Genomic DNA, 12796 nt, shown 5'->3' with positions numbered 1-12796 from the left:
CACTTCCACTGAGCCCTTGACAGCCCTGCAGTTCCAGCCATCTCTCGCTCAGGCTTGTGCAGTGCTCCCACCGATTCAGCTCATTCCCCTCTCCCACTACTACTTTTCTAGGATGGTCATGTATCACCCACCAGCTGCCAATGTATCACAGGTGGTACCCGTACCACTGGTTGAAAAGCCCTGACCTAAGCGTTGGCCAGATAGAATGGGCTGCAATTGTATATCTCCATAACACTGATTTATTATTGTAATATCCCAAAATTTAACTGATTCATACAGTTACACCACCCCACCCTCACCCCACACACATATTCACCACAAAATGTCCATGCATATAGTATGGACATTTGCAAATGAGAGATAAACTCTATATGACTGGATATCTTCTTACATGAGCAAGAAAACATGGAAATAAATATGTGTAGAAATAACCAAAAACTTAATATACCAATTTCATTAATGCTGTTCTCAGTATTTCAAAGGGTTTAAAAAACAACAACCCAGAATAACACAGTGGATCATTTTGCAACTCTTTCCAGTAAGGTTGGAATAAAGAGCCATGTTGTGCCTCTTGCCTTGTTCATCTGCAGAGAGCTAATTTATGATTTCCTCTGTGTGATAGAAAGGTGAGGGTCCCTGCAAAGTGCAGTCAAGTCATATTTATCTAAATCTGCAAGAGGAATCACCCAGGTCTCTTAAAGCTAACATTCTACCTTCTGACATTTTAACAGAAGACAAGCATATGCAACGCATTATTATTCAAGTAATGTTAGTCAGTGTAACATCTCCAGAGGCACTTAAGGGCAGCCTTTTATTGCTGATGCACTCCTGCTACATTATTCCTAGGCAGATGTGTCCAAGGGAATCAGCATCAGATCACAAATTCCTTCCTGCCTCTGAAGTCATGACAATTATTTATCTGTATCCGGCACCAAGTGGCACAAAAATGCCAGCACTTTGTGACAGAGGCTTAAACTAATATGCAGAATCACCTCCACAAGTGCAAGAGAATATTAAAGATTCTATCTTGCTGTCAGCTTTTCATCAAGGTTTCAGAAAGCACAAGGAATCGGAAATTAATCCACATTGTGTTTTTCATTGGATACTGTCATCTTCCCACTCCGGAGTATCTTGCAATGTTGACTTGTAGAATAATTGCTGCTGAGATAAGCCTTTTTCTAGACTATGTGCAATTAATTCTCTCCGGGAAAAGGGGGGAAAGGAATCTGACACTTTAATAATGTTTAAGCATACCTAATCTCTTTCTTTTCTACTCAGATGTTTCCTAAATATGAGGAAGAAAAGAAGATTTGAAATTACTTACAGCTGTCTCTTCTTATGTAAATCATTGAAAAACCTGTAATAATTTATCATAAACACCCAAGATGAAATAATAGAACTCAGGACGAGAAAGGAATTAACATAAAGATGGCTACACAGTATAATTTCTCTGAATATAGCCATTACACTTATCAGAGTCTATCCTATCATTAGAGAGTCAAAGGCAAGATATTTAATACAATTTATAAAACATATGTTGAACTAAATTTAATATTCTCTAATTTATCTACCCTACTATAAAACTGTTGTGTCCTCCCCAAATTCTTTAAAAGTCACTAATTCAGAATAATGCTCCAAGGGAAGTTGAGGTAGAGATAGCACCAATGAACGTTTGTTACAATGGCTGAGAATATGACCCAAAGATTAAAGATAAAAGGGAAATTATTATTTTAGAAAAGTGTATGCTAATCTTAACAGCATAATATTGTACAAATGAAATGATAGTGAGTCATAGGGATCACCAGAATGTATATCCAAAATGTCCCTTCAAACATATTATAAGGGTAAAGAAAGGATAAACCTGGGATTGTCTTAACTCTGAAGAAAAAAAAACCCTTATATTGTATATGTTTTCAGAAAAAAAATTCCAGTTAAAATATGTTAAAATAAAACAAAATAATGAAACGAACGACTATCAGGCATGTCTCAAGATTAAAGGCAGGATTCCACCTTCTATTACATATGTTCCATCAATTTATTATTACAGATAATCCTCAACATATAATGTGACCAGAATTTTCATTGCTAAGCAAGGCATTAAGTGAACTGGGTCAATTTTACAAACTTTTTTTTTTGCCACAATGGTTAAGCAAATCACTGCAGTCATTAAGTAAACCACACAGTTGTTAAGTGAATTTGGTTTCCACCATTGTCTTTGTTTGTTGGAAGCTGACTGGGAATGTCCCAAATGGCAATCACATGACCCAGGACACGGTAACCAGCATGTAAATGCATGCTGGTTACTAAGTGCTCGAATTTCAAGCATGTGACTGTGAGGATGCTGCGAAGTGCAAGGACTGGTTTTAAGGCACTTTTTCCAGTGCAACTGTAACATTGAATTGTTGCTAAGCAAAGAGTTGTAAAAGATATACATTTTCTCTAAACTAACTTAAGGGAAAAAAAATCTCAGTCTATCCAGATAAGGAATCTAACCCCACTAACTTTTAAAAGCAAATGTGTTGCATCCAATTCCAAAACTGTCTGATAGATTTTAATTTTTCATCAAACATAACATAATAGCGTTTGAAAGCTTAGGGCAAGTTTCTAAGAGAGTGACTCCCCCAATATTATGTGAAATCCTCCTGGCCAAGAGAGCAGCAGGCAAAATAAGGGATCACTTGCACTCCTTGGATCATGTAGACAGTGGCGTAGCGTGGGTTGTCAGCACCCGGGGCAAGGCAAGTAATTTGCGCCCCCTAACCCGTGGATTTTAGCACTCGAGTCTCTTCCACTAGATTACCGTATATACTTGAGTATAAGCCGACTCGAGTATAAGCTGATACCCCCAATTTCACCCCCAAAAACTGGGAAAAGTTGTTGACTCGAGTATAAGCCGATCCGCCGTTCTGCATGCCTCGGAGGCTGGATCCGCGCTCTGCAAGCCTCTGCCGCCAGCAGAGGCTCGATCCGCCATTTTGCAAGCCTGAATACACAGGAATACCCTGTGTGGCCGCGGCTCTCGGGGAAGCCCTGGCTGTCCGCTTCCTCACTCCACGCTGCCATTCGGGGCCCGCGCGTTCCCCGGGCAAATCGTGGCGCCCAGCAGGCGAGGAAACACGCCCGTTCCAGTCGCCCCCCCTTCCCTCAGGAGACGCGAAGCAAGTGACCGCCCGGAGCTTACCGAGGACTTGCGCGCGGCCGAGGCTTCGGTACTTCCAGGATCGCGCGCACCTCCCCAAACCTCCCCAAACGTCGGCAGGTCTCCGTTCCTCCGCGCAGACCTGCCGACGTTTGGGGAGGTTTGGGCGCCTCCCCAAACCTCCCCAGGTCTCCGTTCCTCCTGCCGAAGTTTGGGGAGGTTTGGGCGCCTCCCCAAACCTCCCCAGGTCTCCGTTCCTCCGCGCAGACCTGCCGACGTTTGGGGAGGTTTGGGCGCCTCCCCAAACCTCCCCAGGTCTCCGTTCCTCCTGCCGAAGTTTGGGGAGGTTTGGGCGCCTCCCCAAACCTCCCCAGGTCTCACTATACACATTCACCCAGAAGTGACTCCCTCTGTCCTGACAGGGGATTATTCCCCTCCAAGTACATCTAGAATGGTAGTCAAAAGAATTGTTAAGTAGTTTTTACCTTTCACAAATCTCTTTCAACTTCTTTAGTTGATTGCTTTGGCATTCTTCTGCTACATCTGTTAGCTTTTGTATAAGCTTAGGAGGGGGAAAAACAGATATGTCATAGACTGTACCAGCCACACATTCTGTTGATAAGTATTGCACAGATAGTCTTCAGGTTGTGACCCTAATGGAGACTGCCATTAAATAATGTTAAATGAACTGCCTCAAGTAATGACCAGCCATACGTATTCTCCTCAGTGCATTCATTAAAGAGTGCACTGGTCATTAATTGAGGGTGGGGGAGATCCTGGGAGGCCTAATGCAAGCACCAGCCCGCCTGCCTCAGGTCTCCCCCACCCTCAGATACTGGGCTTCAGCACAGCTGGCTGTCTTGCCAAAGAGAAACATCTGGGAAGGAAAACCCTGTCTTACCTCTTTCCCAATTCTGCCTCTGCCCTTCCTCCTACCAAGGTGTTCTGGGACTAGTTCCCTAGCCTTTTGGAGCTTTTGGTGTTCGCCCATCAGCTGTCTACGGGGAGGCAACAAAGCTGCCTCTCTAGGCTTTGAGAAAAGGCCCCTTGCACAAAAGGCAGCTTCAGGACGAGCTTCCAAAAACCCTTTCCTTCCTTAACGCCCTCCCCACCTTCCCCCAGAAAGCCATATTTCTTTTTTTTTATTGAAAATTTTTATTGAAGTTACAATATTATCCCCTCCCCAACCCACCCCAGAACCCCTCCCCCTCCCCCATATTTCTTCAATAACAAAAACATAAAAAGCTGGTTGGGATGTACTCGCTGATTTCCCCCCCCCCTTTTTTTAGATGCTAAAACTAAACTCTCCCTCTGCCTTCCAACCAATATCCCTTTTTAAAATCTTACCTTGGCTCCAGATGGAAGAGTAGAGGAACTAAGCTAGTAAGGAGAGAATTTTTTTCTGCAACTTTTTACTCCTGAAGTAGTAGTAGTAGTAATAGTAGTAGTAGGAATAATAATAATAAATCCCTAAAAGTTGTGCCAGAAAATGGAGGACGCTGGGTCTTTGCAAGTTTTAGCTGTCTGTCAGACTGCCTGAAAAGGGTGGCCTTCAGGCAGCCAGGCGGACAGCTAAAGCTTGCAAAGACCCAGCGTCCTCCATTTTCTGGCATAACCTTCGGAGATTACTTTAAAAAAAAACAAAAAAAACCTTCAGAGGAAAAACAGCTGCAGAAACATTTTGTCTCCTTGCTGGCTTGGTTCATCTACTCTTCAGCCAGGAGGGAGTCCAAGGCCTAGAGAAGGAGAGCTTTGCAGCATCCCTATGGACAGCTGATGGGCAGACAGCTGAAAGAAGCAGGCAGGCAGGGCGCGGAGGAACGGAGACCTGCAGGTCTCGGACGGCGGTGGCTTGGGAGAGGTGCGCGCGATCCCGGAAGCACCAAAGCCTCGGCCGCGCACAAGTCCTCGGTAAGTTTTTTTGTTGACTGGAGTATAAGCCGAAGTGGAATTTTTCAGCCCAAAAAGTGGGCTGAAAAATTCGGCTTATACTCAAGTATATACGGTAGTTAAAGAAACCCTTACCCCCTAAGCACATGTATTGTTTGTAATGAAAATACTGATGTAATTAAAGTAAAATGCATCTAATGCGCCCCCCCAGATGTTGCGCCCAGTGCGGCCGGCCCCCTCTGCACCCCCCACGCTACGCCACTGCATGTAGATCTTATAGATTTCTAGAAGGGACACTGAGATGCAGAATCTAAGGGCTGCCTTTCATCGTTCTTAAGGAAATTCTCAAGATGGCTGCAACTGCTGAGAAGCAGATTCCTACCTGCTATTTCCATTTACAAGAAACAGGTTGCATGTGATGGAAATGCTTTTTTTTCTCTACTCATCAAAGGTTATACTACATTAAAGGTAAAAGGTAAAGGTTCCCCTGCACATACGTGCTAGTCGTTTCTGACTCTAGGGGCCAGTGCCATCTCTGTTTCAAAGCTGAAGAGCCAGCGCTTGTCCGAGGACGTCTCCGTGGTCATGTGGCCGGCATGACTAGACGCCAAAGGCGCACGGAACGCTGTTACCTTCCCACCATAGTGGTCCCTATTTTTCTACTTGCATTTCTACGTGCTTTTGAACTGCTAGGTTGGCAGAAGCTGGGACGAGTAACAGGCGCTCACTCTGTTACGCGGCACTCGGGATTCGACTCGCCAAACTGCCAACCTTCTGACTGACAAGCTCAGTGTCCTAACCCACTGAACCACTGCGTCCCACTTATAATACATTAAAAGCAAATAAACTGTTAAATAAGCACACTGAATTAAAAGCAGGTAAACTGTTAAATAAGCACATAAAACATACAGTAGGGATGATTCATGAATATGATCACAGATTAAAATTCCTGGAAGGTACTATAGCGACCATTTAAACCCCGTGCAAGAATCCACTCCTCTAGGATCTCTGACAGACCCAACCTTGATTTAAACACACCCAGAGAAGAAGAGTTAAGCGCTTTCCAAGACAGCCAGTTCTGTTGTTGAACATTGTTGAACTTTACGTTTTTCTGATGCCTAACAAAAAAAACCTGCACCTTAGGAATTTTCAATGAGTATAATCTTCTGCATGAAGTCCGTTTCGATCGTGATTTTTTTTATCTGCTGTTTAAGAGTTTAATAGCTGAAGAACTCCTATAAATAATACATTCCACAAAACTCCTTTGCTTACTATAAACACCAAAGCCCGTTTTTTCTGTTATTCTTCCAGAATTATGTATGCATTTTCTACTCAATGGAGTAATGCTGGCATCAAGAAGCAATAACTCACAAAAATAACATAGTATACTTTTGGAGTTAAATAATAATAATCAGATATATGCTTTGGACAAGATAGGCACAGTATCAGAAGTTCACAATGACACTGTAGCAAAACTTCACCAGTCTGTAAAAGCTTAATCTCTACTCCATTGTGTCTGTTAATCTTATTTGGTATTTACATAATACTTCATTCTTAATGTCTTTAAAAATGGAATATAGAAAAGCAGTATTCATTTCAGTTTTGAAGACAGTCTGCTTTCATTCTTATAAACAACTTTTTTTTCTTGACAAACGCTCTGCATTCTTGTTATAATGCAAAACTGAATTTGTTTGCTGTGTAGAATGAAATCAGATCCTCAATGAAAAAATTGTTTTGGTCACAAATTAGAAGCATCACAGTTAAACTAAAGCTGGTTACTTATCCTCAGTTCTCAGAAGCCTCTTCATACAAAAACTCAACAAGGGTTCTAGATGGTCACAACAACCAAACACAGAAATTAAAATAATATCAATAAAACATAAAAAATAATAATGAACAATGTCAAGCATGATGAAGCAAAGAATCTCACTACCTCACCAAAGGCCTGATGAGCTGAAGAGAAAAATCTTCATGGCTCATATAAGCAATAGCAGAATAAGATCTCAGATGGAATGTTGTCTCAGAGGGTGTTGCTAGAGAGAAGGCATGTTTTCCAGGGTCTTGAGAAGATGCCATTGCTTAATTAAAGGACCCCTGAGTATGACAACCAGGCAGAATCAAATTGTCCAAGCAGATGTCATGGAAGATAGGCAGTTCTTCAAGTAACCAGACCTTAGGCCATTTAGGGCTTTATAAGGAACAATTGGCACCTTGAATCACACTCAGATACAAACTGAGAAGCAGTGCAGCTTGCAAATTACATCTGCATACCAAGCCATGACAATTATTATTCATGCCCCTGCATTCTGGTCCAGCTGAAGCTGCTTCATGGTTTTCAAGGGAAGCCCCAAGTAAGGGACCATTGCTGTAGTCAAGTTAAAAGATCACTACAGGATGAGCAATTCTCTGAAATGTCCACTGAACTAGAAAAGAGTGCAACTCAAACAGCAGACAGAATTGTGTAAACCCTTCCTGGCTGCAACTAACACCTGCTCTTATGTTATACAGACAATGTGATATAACTATAACATGGGCAATAAGATACTTGATGAAAACAGTTCATAAGTTTGGAGAATTCTCTGGATAAAAAATCAATACCTAAAAAAAATAATTAAAAATAAGGAGAAGACTTCTTGCAGAAAGAATGTGGCTGTGAGATAATACACTCAGTGAAATTTCTTGGTTTGTATTTCACAGGTACATATCAAAATAATTATGGCGGATTATGGCAAGAAATTAAAATTGCTTTTGAAAAGTGAAAAAACTTAAAGCCTTACTGGTTAATCCAAATACAACAATGGGCAGAGATGTGGAACAGATCTATAAAATTTACCAAGCTTTGTTTTAAGAGTCTGCTTTACAGATGGTATACAACTCTATCAATAATTGCCCAAAGAGATAAATCATAAAGCAATAAACACTGGAAATGCCACAAGATAGAAGGGATATATGCTGAATGTTCAAAACCCCCACATAACCATTAGAAATACATATATAGCACTATTTAGGGAGTTGTAGGATCAAATTAGAAATGTAACCAAGTTTTTAAAGTAGTTACAATTCCAGAATATGATAAGCAATCTTAATTTATTAAAATACGTACTTACTGCCATGAGAATAAATTTTGCATAACACTAGAAAAAAGATGTATAAGGACTCCTCTAGTTATTATGGCAACTGGGGCTAGAACTTCCATTGCTAAATGATATGGTTGTAACACACAATATCACATGAGGGCATCACTTAGCAGTAGTAATTCCTGCAATCCCCATTCCTATCCTTAAATGAGTAATTGAACGCTTTCTGCTGGATTTCAACAACCAAAATCAATAGGAAAGATTGAGGGAATTTGCAAGTCCCAGGTGGTTCGCAAGTCCCAGGTGGGAGAGTGTGTGTGTGGCCACTGAGGAGCAGTAAAAGGGTATGGGTAGTTGCTGCCATATGAGACAGGTACACAAAGTGGTGTGGCAGGGAAGGCGTGACATAAGTGCGGAAGCTGAGGTAGCTGCAGCAGATGGGAAAGGTGGGTGAGAGGCTGGGGAGACATTACACAAGTGCAGTGAGGCTCAAGAAGGATGTGCAGATGGGGAAGACTTACCCAAGCAACTCATGACATTCTCTGGCAGCTTCCCCAATGACTTTAGTTGAGGAAAGCTGCTAGGGAAGGTTGCAAGATCACATAATCATGGGATGCGGCAACCACTGTAAGTGCTAGCCAGTTTCCAAGTGCCCAGATCATAATCATTTGACTGCTGGATACTGGGATGACCAGAATTTGAGGACTGGTCATAATCACAAATGGCTCTGAAATCCACCCAGATTATCCTAGATATAATGAGAATGCAGTTTGTCCAGTCTAAGATATTTTGTATGTCTCTGGAGAAACTAACTGTGACACAAAACTCCTATCCCGTTCAAGCAGATAGAAATAACTAAGCAAATGGGTCCACATACCTCAAACCACCACATACAACAGTGCTGGAAAGTTTGTGAACACTTTTGAATGTTCAAAATTTCTGAATAAATGGTACTTAAAATGTGATCCCGGGAGATAGAAGGAAAGCCATAGCACATAGGTAAAGGTAAAGGTTCCCCCGCACATGCGTGCTAGTTGTTTCCAACTCTAGGGGCCGGTGCTCATCTCCGTTTCAAAGCCGAAGAGCCAGCACTTGTCTGAGGACATCTCTGTGGTCATGTGGCCGGCATGACTAGACGCCAAAGGCGCACGGAACGCTGTTACCTTCTCACCGTAGTGGTCCCTATTTTTCTACTTGCATTTTTACGTGCTTTTGAACTGCTAGGTTGGCAGAAGCTGGGACGAGTAACAGGCACTCACTCTGTTACGCGGCACTTGGGATTCGACCCGCCAAACTGCCGACCTTCTGATCGACAAGCTCAGCGTCCTATCATAGCACAAAGATGGAAAAGGGTGTCAGAAGAGACAATCCCTAGTTTACTGGAACATAAACATAAAGGAGGGAAGAAGGATTTTCAAACTTGTAAGATTCTGTTACTGTAACTTAGATAAACTAGATAAAAGTAGTATTAGTTCATATGATTTGTACTTCTTGACTGGAGTACCTCAGAGGGCTGACATCAATCTTGTCAAACTGTCAAATTGACTCAACACAGAGAATTAGATGCCTTCAAACTGATTAGAGCAGTCAAGGAACTTCTGGACATGGACATAGATTTTCTGTTGAATCAGAGTTTAGATTCACATTGCAAATTTGAATTGAATTGGCTCAGCTCACTGAAGTGCAAATTCAAACTGAATCAACTCAACTCATGAATTCATACATTCATGAGTTCTGGCTAATTCTTCATCTGTACTTTTTTCACTTTTGTCAATAATTGCTCCTAATGTGATGGTTTCATCTATGTCATTAGTATATCAGATACACATTTTTGTATTCTTGTCTTTTAACATGTATTGCCCTGTTTACTGCCCTGAGTCCTTCGGGAGAAGGGCGGTATACAAATAAAATTATTATTATTATTATTTAAAGTTTTTGAAGTTCAACACCAAACATGCCTTGAAATATGTCTCTGTAAGCCTTAGACACTCAGTAGAAAAGATACTGAGACCAAAAGTGCCTTTTTTCTCTTTTTACTAAGACAAAAATCTGTGACATTTTACAACAGAAAAATAAGTTAAAGATAGATTGGCATAACACTCTTATAACCAACTCAATAATATTTAAATCAAGATCTAACTATGTATTTGCTCCATGGGGAAGAAAAAGAAAATTAACTGTCCAGTTTGGATAAAGTGCATTGTCAGTCTCATTTCCATTGATGTAGTTGCTTTATTTAATAATTCATGGCTCCTATTTGACAGATACTGTTCAGCAGACCTCAGCTACTATTCACTTATCCTCAAAATCATAACAAATTCTTAAGTGTCACATCTCCATCAACAAATACATTCCAGATGTAGCCTGATGAAGGTAAAATCAAACTCCCAAATATTTATAGAAAGTATTTTCTGAACCATTTTGCATTAATTTTCCAGAGTTTTACTAAGAAAGACACAATAAATTGTTCTATTTAATATGCTGCATTTTATAATCCTTGCTAGCCACTGATATGGTATCTTAATCAATAGAAAGTGGGATGTTTTCTATTAAGTTTTCTCTAGAGTTTCCTCCCAAGACCCATTCCTCTTTTTTGCACTTAGTGTGTGTGTGTGTGTGTGTGTGTATATACACACATACATACATGTACACACTCATAAGTACATACATGCATGCAGGACATAGACCTTCATTCATTCATGTTCTGTACCAGCCTGCTACCGGCCCTGCAGAAAAGGCAGGGACAACCCCTTTACAAACGGCAAGAGGCTGGAATAAAGCCTGCCAAATTTATTAACATAAAACAGACACCAACCATGAAACAGGAGCTATGAAACAGGAACTATCCAAGCGGTTGCCTTCAGCAAACCAGCCCTCCCACACATTACCCTTAAATACAGCTCAGGGAGTGGCTTCTCTCTGCCTCCTTCCGAGGTGCCCCATTGCCTTCCTCTGTTTACTCCTGATTGACTGCCTCCTGCGTCAGGCGTCCTTGAACAGGGCCAGCTGTGGGTCATCTTCATCCACGCTGTCAGACTCACACAGCTGGGTCTCCACCAGGTGGGAGGGGCCCGGCTGAGGGCTCTGCGGAGCCTCAAAGCCATCATCAGCAAGCTCTTCAACACCCCCTCCTCCTCCTCTGAGTCGTCCGACCCAACTGCCGAACCCACAGGCTGACCCTGAATCACAACAATTCATTTCTATATTTTATTCACTAAGATTCCTCTCCAAATAAAAAAATGAGCAATAAATGTATCCTCTCACATACTGAAAACCACTCTGATATTTAGCATAAACCTACACAGGAGTACCAATAAATTCTCTTAATTAGAGGAAAATACCTAGCAGTTGGTCGAAACATAAGAAAGTTTTATAGTTTCTGTTCTTGTTTCAGTCCCAGATTTCAGTATTTTTATAGATAGTCATTTAAACAATTTTACTAGCAGCAAGTGTGAAGTGTACACTGTTGTATGAAAACCTGAAAAGCTACTGAAATTTACACTCTGTATACTCATGTGTTTCCTGCAGTGGGAGCAGGGGAGAATGATTATATCAATAGAAACACCAGTAATGGTAAATCAGTATATCTTATGTAATCATCAAAATATCTGCATTGTAAAATGCACAGAAAATTGGGGTTTGTCTTACGTCAGGGATTAAAGGGAACTTTCATTGTAGGCTTCTAAAACAAACAACCTCCTTGGAGTTACATGCAAAAATTGCCCTTTCAGAACTTGACAAGTTCTCAGTTACAAAATCTGCCTAAATCAGGAGGAGGTGATTAATATGGTTCTAATGTAAGCACACAGCCAACCTCTGTTTGTTTGTTTGTGTATTGACCCCAGCCAATAACCTTATCAAGTCTAGTGAATTCCAAATAAGAAACAAACATTGCTCGTCACTTACCAGCTCTTCACGAAGTTGGGAAATGAGTTCATCTTTCTCTTTTAGTTGCAGTTTCAGAGTCAAGCATTCATCTTTCGTTATATCCTATAATAACATCAAAAGAGATGTTACAAAGGGTTTAGCACTTTTCCCCCTGCTCCTCACAAGAAAAGACAATGTCACACTGTGCCAAATAATTACATCCAAGTAATGAATCTCGGGGCTCTCTTTTCGTGTGTGATATTTCTAATAACATATTCTGCTGGTAATATAAATATTGTAACTTACTGCCACTGAAATACAAGCATATTATGTAAACCAAACTGTGAACGGAACCCTATGTGTTAAGTCCATTTGGTTCGCATGTAATTCTTTTAAGCCCCTGCAGTGATGTGTGGATGGGTGTGTCTAATTACACAGCCAATGTTGCTTGGTTTTCAGGTCATCTCCTCTTTCCAGAAAGTTATCAACATAAGCAGCTTTATTAGTTTATTTAACAGGGAACATAATAAAATCTGTGATAAAAAGTTGCAAGTGGAACTTGCCATAATATTTTGCAAAGCAAAGTGCTTTGATCTAAGATTCTATGCAGGCAGCTTTGCCTGCCCTCTTCCAGGTTTCTTCATTCCTCTACATCACTGGTATAATTTCTTTTTTTTATTTCCCAATGCCAGGCTTTATTTCAAGGCAGGAATGCATCACCAGAAATTTAGGAACTTACAGGCACATAATATGTACTGAAGAATGTAAGAAGTCATATTCCAAGTATTGTTGCATTTCAAGAACGATCTCTCTTTCTCTCTCA

General features: G+C 41.0%; 1 protein-coding gene across 2 annotated transcripts in view; it reads right to left on the bottom strand.

Moving 5' to 3' along the window:
• CCSER1 (coiled-coil serine rich protein 1) overlaps positions 1–12796 on the bottom strand; it is a 768384-nt gene that overhangs the window by 361947 nt on the left and 393641 nt on the right. For both annotated transcript variants that reach the window (XM_081332934.1, XM_081332935.1), the window contains exon 8: positions 12013–12096. In XM_081332934.1, coding sequence (XP_081189060.1) covers positions 12013–12096 — 84 coding nt within the window. The remainder of the gene's footprint in view (positions 1–12012; positions 12097–12796) is intronic.

Source organism: Vipera berus (assembly GCF_964194415.1).
Source record: "Vipera berus genome assembly, chromosome: 7".
Classification (NCBI taxonomy): Eukaryota; Metazoa; Chordata; class Lepidosauria; order Squamata; family Viperidae; genus Vipera; species Vipera berus.
Note: the sequence above shows the minus strand (reverse complement) of the source record. Positions and strands in the feature narration are given on the sequence as shown.